Source organism: Diorhabda sublineata, chromosome 10 (genome assembly GCF_026230105.1).
Source record: "Diorhabda sublineata isolate icDioSubl1.1 chromosome 10, icDioSubl1.1, whole genome shotgun sequence".
Lineage (NCBI taxonomy): Eukaryota > Metazoa > Arthropoda > Insecta > Coleoptera > Chrysomelidae > Diorhabda > Diorhabda sublineata.
The window spans coordinates 15,384,506-15,392,224 of NC_079483.1; the positions used below are offsets into that span (position 1 = coordinate 15,384,506).

Here is a 7,719-nt window from a genome sequence, read left to right on the forward strand (position 1 = left end):
TAAGGATTTTTGCTCAGTGGGTCAGGCTTGAACCTTTAGCAACATTTTAAGTTGCTGTGTTACGTCCCTGTGATCGGAAGATGCAGGAATCGCTAAATGCGAGTGGAAATTCAACCTCGTCGGTCGGAATGCCTGCGTCCAATGTTTCGGAGGCAGTGGTAGAGCCGAAGGCAAAGGGGGCTCTGAAAACTTGCAGCCAGCATAGTGGCCTGCCACCAAACTGGGCGGTGTACGAGAACCAGATCCTTAAAAAATTTATATAAATAATAAATAAATTGCCACTGGGTAATTCACCTACAAGACAGTTTATATTGCTTTGAACCATTTGCTCACTGTAAAATTTTACAGATTGCAAATAAAAGAACGGCTTAAAAAAATTGGCTTTGTAAAATCACTGTTTTCTTCCTTTCTTTTATTCCGCCAATTGTCATATTGGAAAGTGGAAAAGAGGAACAGAGCAATTACATTAAGACATGATTAAATGGAATATTGAAGTATAAATATAACGCTAGAGTTAAAAAACTTAAATTACAATAAATGTATCTTAGACACTAATTTTCAAATACCTTATGTAAATAATATATTTCTAATTTAAAGAATTCATGTTTTTATGGAATTATAAATTAAATTAGTTAAATATCATTCCTCAAATCCCATGCAGGCACTTTGACCTTCACGTAATTTAAAAACATCCCATTTCTTTCTTCACTGTTTATATTTGATACACGCCTTTTTTTTTCAAAAAAAATATTTCCTCTACTCCGTCTGGTTCTTAGTAAAGAGCTATACGTAAGTGCTCACTGTCCTGATACAATTAACTGACACAAAGCATGCGCATTACGACAACGACAACTTTAATTTTTTTTAAGATTAAATTAAATTGAACAAATATTTATATAAGGTGAGCAATTATCAGCGAATATTTATCGATCGGGCATAGGTGGAATTTTTTATTCTTTTCGCGAATGACGTGCTAAAATTCCCAATGACCTTGAAAAACTTGAAACTCTCAATAAAAAATTTCCTAATGCTTATTAGTTTAATTCTTTAATTTTGTGAGGTTATGAGTACAAAATACATGAGGTCAGTCTGTATTTGAGGTACTGCTTTGTTTAGAACATCCTTGTTCTCTGTTTATGGAAATATTAATCACATTATTGCGGCAATTTCCACAGTGGTGTTTCATTTTTGGATCTGATATAAAAAAATAGGAAAAAGCAATGCTGGAAGTCAGTAGTGTCCTTTAGACGATGAAACACTGATAGACTGTGTGAGAAGCTTTCCACATTTGTATAACAAAATGGACCCATACAGGGAATTACTATTGGTTTACCAGTAATTTATAATTATTCTTAATTTACTGCATAAGTCAAAAAATTACCAAGAAAGTTTGGTTTAATGTTAATTTAGTTTTAATTTTGGCTGCATAAACCAAGCTTCACCCTTCCATTTCTTTTTAATAAATACAAAAAATGAAAATAACATAATTTTATAGCTATCACTTATTGATTCCTTTTATATTTATAGTTGAATTCAATAACAGAAAAGGTAATTTCATAATATATTTACCAGTAGTAAGTAATCACTACATAAACAATTTTATAATGTGACAAAAAATCGTCACATTTTAATGAATAAAGTGAACGACCTCGACAGATAAGAAGGATTGAAGGGGTTCATATAAGATTAATGATTAAAAATAAACTGTAAGAATGACAATCAATACTAAAAATTACTTTTGCCAGGAAAGATATGAAAATACATTGCATTCTATTTTTGATACAGTGCAACTTAGTTTCACTAGAAAAATCAAGAAGACTTCAATGAACAAATTCACATTAGCAAAAACTAAAATAAATAAAGTAAAAGATATGAAAATATATTCAAAGAATTCTAATATCAAGTCCTGTTCCAGTATCAAAGATTAAAATTATTCAAAATATTAATTTCTTATGTTATATACTTTATATACTGTTATAAATTAGAAATACAGGGATTAAAAATTCTGAAAAGAATTATATTTGAACCAAGAATGCCACAGTAAAATTGAGCTGTCAGGGAGTGACACCACATATATGGAGAAGTAAAGAGATGTGATTTTCTAAAATTATTCAACTCATAGCATTAGAAAGCATCCTGGCACGACATAGGTAAACATGAAAAGCCTTATAATCAATAAAATACAGATCTTCTAATAATATAGTACAATTAATCATCAACATGCTAGGTATTCAAGAACAAAAGTCTAAAATGTTTAATTTTTAATAACAAATATTCTTCTATAAATGTAATAATTATATTTGTAAAATAACTATCTAATTATCATTAGAGAATATTATTGATAGCACTAAAAGAAAAAGGGAATTAGTAGAATCCTTAAAATTAATTTTTTAAAGGGAAGTTTGAATAATAAAAGCACTAAATTTAGTAAAAAAAAAGTAGCAGAACAGATTGTAGTGGAGTAATTCACAAACACGTGTTTGTATAATTGAGAAATAAAACAAAAATAAATACCATTAGGTGAGTGTCCCCTTGTAGAGTTCAGCATTTGAAAGGAAGATTCTCCTCGTTTTGAAGAATTCTTGGGGTAAGTGCCCTGATGATAATGAGCTTTGGAGGGATGTTTAAGAGCACGTGAATTTATACCAACTATTCTTCCACCCTCTGAGTGTTTCATAGCCATTGCCATATTGAGCAAAATTAATTTCACCACAAAGTCCTTTGTCTTTGTTAAATTAATCGATTATCAACACACTATATTCACTTTGTATCTGCTTTATCACAGATTATTAAGAAGAATTTTGCGTTTAAAAACTATCAGTACGACGCAAATTTTGCTCGCTTTCACAAAATGGACGATGATAATAAGTAGAACAAAAACAAAGAACAATCAACTACACTTCACATATGTGAGGGACTTTCTCTTTGTCTTCGTTATTTTTCTACGCAGCTTCTCACGTGAGCCTATACTACTAATAACAAATAGTTCACTCAACTAATAAACACTGCTTTTAAACGCAAAATTCTAAAAATACTTCCATATCTGCTTTCTAGAAATTTTATTTATATCTGATCGACATCACCTTCGTGGGCATATACAAATATCCCCTTCTCTTACTAATGTCCCACCAATCCAAATCGTCAATAACGTTTACATCTGCCCTACCTTTATCGATTAATAACCAGTTTTGTTGATGTCATATGTTCTAAAGCCGAGTTTAGAGGCTACGAATCGCTACGATTTCTTATATAAACAGGATATTATAACGACTTTACTAGTTCGACGACTTCTTTTTCGTTTTCTGTTGTTTTATTTCGAGATGTGTATTCAGTTGAATGCCATATAATTTCAAATTTTTCGAGAGTTTTCAACTGAATCTATTGAACTATATTGAAGTTTTAGTTGCTTGTAGCCCTTGAAAACAAATAATTTTCGGACCAAAATAAAAAAAGACATTACCTAGACCAATATAAAAGGAATTTGATCAGTTTGCAAACGACAACACTGATGAAAAAATGAATGCAATGAATAGTGTACACGATTCATAAGAAATAATTATAAAAAATGGATCATTTTCCAAAATCTGGGCAAGGTGTGGATGTGTATATAAACCTAATTTGATACTTTAACTGATTGCATTTTTTGAACAATCAGTGCACTGCACCTTGCTTTCTTTTCAAGAACCACTGCAGCTCTACTTTCTCCTTGGACTTTAATACCACAACAATACTTTATACAATGCAGTCAAGAATAAATATGGGAAAAGAAAAAGTTTTATGTAAATGTAACGTGTAAACTATATTTAAGTGGTGGTTTATCAGGCACAATAATTCTTCTTTTTCCTATATTTTCTTTGACAACATGAAATGATTAGGTTAGAATTTGAAAATAGTAAATATTTGGCTTGAATAATTGCATTAATTTAGAGTCAGTAAAAAGTATTTTAAATATTTCCAAGAATGTGGAAAATTTTTATTGTTAAAGAAGATATTTTTATGTTAAAATTTTTTAAGAATGTTAATAATTATGAAATATTTCTAACAGATATTAATAAAATTTGGTCCTGTAGGATATCAGAAAGTATATTAATCGAAAAATTTAAGGTATATTTAACTTTTTATAACTGTTGTTATTGTTATGATCACGTATACTTTTAGGAAAACAATCCGGCAATTGAAACTGATAATGTGGAAAGTTTAAGATATACTTTGATGATGTTGAATGAAATTGATCAAGGGGAAGTTACTGTTACTATTCAAGACAATATTTTAAAACTAAAAATAATAAAATTATCAGATTTCACAACTTCTAAATTTAAAATGAAATTCGGACTAGAACTCCATGAGGCTAAAAATGAACTGGTAACTAACCTAATACCTAATAATTTTTCAAGGCATATATTTCAAATTTGGGTCATGCAAGAATATAATTATATGAAATAATAGTTTATCAAAGGAATGAGACAATAATTTTTTTAAGTTTACAAGAATTGTAACAGTGCCTTTAGTGAAAACAGTTATTCTCTTGGAAAAACAGCAACAGATGTTAAGTAATTTATTGAAAAAGAAAGATAGAGAACTGGAAGAATATCAAATGGATAAGGGAGAAATTTCACGTGGTATGTCAAAATTGTAATATAAAATTAATGAGTTATTATTTAATATCATGAGTCATATTATTTAAATTATTAATTCCAACTTTTTTGTTGCTTTTAAACTGTATATTAACTATATCACCCTATACCCTAAGGTCTATGGGGGCATGTTCCCAGGGGGTGCAATGCCTAGAAAATAAATATTTAAGAAAATATCTAGAAATAGAAATAAATAGCCACAACTTATCATTACACACTGTATGGAGTTCATATTTATTGCTAAAAACAATAAAAAAAATTTCAGTAACAAATAAGTTTATTGAAAAAAATAATAAATTCGTAGTGCATATATAAAAGCAGTTATAAAGTAAAAACAACTCAGATATATATTAAAGATAAGACTGGGACTTATCTATGGAAATCCCTGAGAGCTGCAGCCCTCAACTGAATTCCCAGTTGTTGGAGTTGAGTTGAATTTGTTTCTTATGGTGTTGAGGTTGAGTCATTTCTTTAGAGCGGCTGCAGCAACAATTTAGCAAAAAAAACCATCTACACAAATATCAAACCTTTTTAATTGTCGATACTGTAGTGCCTATTTAGATTTGCTTTATTTTGCAATTTTTACAGACTCCAAAAACTCATTATATTGGGCAGAATTCATACAGCATGAATTTGTGTCTTTACGTGATAATAAATCGCTTTTCATTAAATCACTCTTTAAAACAAGAAAATTTATCTAAATCAGTCTTCCTCTCAAGCTCCTGAACGGCACTAACGACTGAATGTTGGAAAATTGTAGTTTTAACCGATTAATTCCTGAAACGCAACGTACGCTTTTCAATTTGCGGACTTTATCTACTGTCTTTGGATAAATCTAACATTATCCGGGTAATTACACTACTATCCTATAAAGCCTGTAAGTAGTCAAAACATCAAATTTTCATCTGTCTTTCAAAAATTATTTAAAAAAACTAATTTTAAAACAGAAGAGACCTAAAATCAAGATGATTTAGAAACATGTATCAAATAGCGCAGACATTAGTTTTTACTTCGATAGTATCTCTGCCTAAATACGACTGATCCTTTGCTTCTTTATGCTTCTTGGTATAAATTTCTTCCTAGTTTCTCAAATTTCTCCATATCCTTAATGAACACACCTACACTTACAATTACATTGTCTAGCCCTTCAAACCTTTTATAGGGCGCTGGTTCTTATTTGGTTTGAAAGACCAGATAATATAATTGTGAGTTAGTTGGAGTAACATTATTTAATGGTATGTTCAGTATAATTATGATTATATTCAAAATATACGATTAATATTAACCTTAAATTCATCCTAAATCAACTTTTCTTCTTCAAATAATTTTTTTCTGAAATGTTTTCAGCTGATTTAATTACCGAAAAGTTCCAACAGGAAATGCTAGTATCATCCAGTGATAGATTAATGTTAAATGTGTTTGGAAAATATACGGATGAAATTGCAAAAAAATATGGTTCCACAGAAGAGAAAGTTCCAGAGTGAGTTTCAAGCATTTTTATACTGCTCTCATTGTATTTTCCAATCATAAATACCATTTTTGACCATTTTTAATTCACTTTACATTTCGTTGAGTGACCCTCACGCTCATGTGACCTGACACCCTGTGATTTCTTCCTGTGGGGCATTCTCAGTGACCGAGTTTTAGCAAGAGGACCATGTATTCTTCCCTTTATCTGAACTGCAATCGAAGAAATATTTGAAACTTCACGCATAGCTTGACATGCATGGCCGGATCTGTCTTTCTTTAATAAATTAATTTTGATGCTCCATTTTTTTCTCTTATTACGACTTCTATATATGAACAATAGTTAGCTCATTTTTATTAAACTCATTGTTTATATTATTTTCTAGGACTAATTTTATTAATTCATTTTTGTTATAGAATTGAGGTAGAATCTTGGAACGCTGTGAAAAAGAGAAGAAAAATTTATAATAAAGAAACTGCAGAAAAATCCAAATGTAGAAAAATTATTTATAAAGGTGAAAAGTCTACATAAATTATCAATTATTATTATTGTATATTTTTAATTATTTTAAATGGATATATTTAATAAAAATTTCATTATTGTTGTTTTTTACCGATAAAAACGATGGACTGGAAGTTATATATTGGCAGATCCGACTGTTTTCAAACCAATTATAGAAATAAATGAAGAGCTGGAACAACATCTGCCCACAATTTTCAACATAAAATCATCAATCGAACTAGGGTATAGAAGGAGGGAACTAAAAAAAATTCAAAAAAGGCAAATTTAGAACTTTTTTTTAGAAACTAAATCCTCAAAACTCATTTAACTATGTTGGTATTGTGGATTAGGTATCGGCGTATTTATGAAAAATAATTAAATACGTGAATAATTGGAAGATTATATTATTTATATTAGAGTTTTGGAGGTATGTTATAAACATATATAAACATCATATATGATAAAGTTTTCCCTGGCCCAAATTTTTTTGTGTTTTCACACATTTTGTTCTCTTCTTTATCTTTTGAATTTATGCTTTTATGTAGACTGTACAAAAATGGGCAAAGGGTTTTAAGGATACTTATAAGAGATCAAAAATAATGCTTTTGGGTGAGATCATACTTACTTATCTGCTATGTTTATTTTCTCATAATTGTATGCCATACGTCCACACTGGATTGAGGATAGCCTCATATACTAGTAACTTGTTTTGAATGGTTAATTCTGAGTTTCTACCAATTAACCACTAGATCTGCCCGAATTTATGTCCCAGCTGCTTCTTTTTGGTAAATATATGCTTTTGCCAGGTTAATCGTCTGTTAAGATGAACGTCTAGATATTTTGCATCGGTAGCTTGAGTTAGTCTTCTCTCTTCATTGTGAACGTTACATGAACAGGCTTGGTTTGATTTGCTTTGACGCGAAATTTTTTTAAACAAATATCTATTTGATTAGGATTATTCTGGAGATTTCGAGATGCCAGGATTGCAGTTTCTTGACTTTAGACTCTAATAAGGCTGATAACGTGATACTTTGGAAACGTCATTGCAACAAGTATAAAATTTTCATACCGAATTTCCTACGAGCTTCAATTAATTGCCGTACCTAAATTATTTAT

The 7,719-nt window shown here is 29.9% G+C and overlaps 2 protein-coding genes across 2 annotated transcripts; one reads left to right on the plus strand and one right to left on the minus strand.

Moving 5' to 3' along the window:
- Positions 1-21: 21 nt before the first annotated feature.
- LOC130449856 (proline-rich nuclear receptor coactivator 2-like) lies at positions 22-2,689 on the minus strand. The gene is made up of 2 exons (XM_056787898.1): positions 2,515-2,689; positions 22-245 (listed from the first exon to the last, which is right to left on the minus strand). The coding sequence occupies exons 1-2, from the start codon at positions 2,687-2,689 to the stop codon at positions 22-24; spliced, it is 399 nt and encodes a 132-aa protein (XP_056643876.1).
- A 1,156-nt stretch (positions 2,690-3,845) lies between these two features.
- LOC130449625 (non-homologous end-joining factor 1-like) lies at positions 3,846-6,724 on the plus strand. The gene is made up of 5 exons (XM_056787570.1): positions 3,846-4,104; positions 4,159-4,362; positions 4,481-4,619; positions 5,982-6,114; positions 6,519-6,724. Exons 1-5 carry the CDS (start codon positions 3,961-3,963, stop codon positions 6,631-6,633), a joined length of 735 nt encoding a protein of 244 aa, XP_056643548.1. The 5' UTR covers positions 3,846-3,960; the 3' UTR covers positions 6,634-6,724.
- Positions 6,725-7,719: the final 995 nt, after the last annotated feature.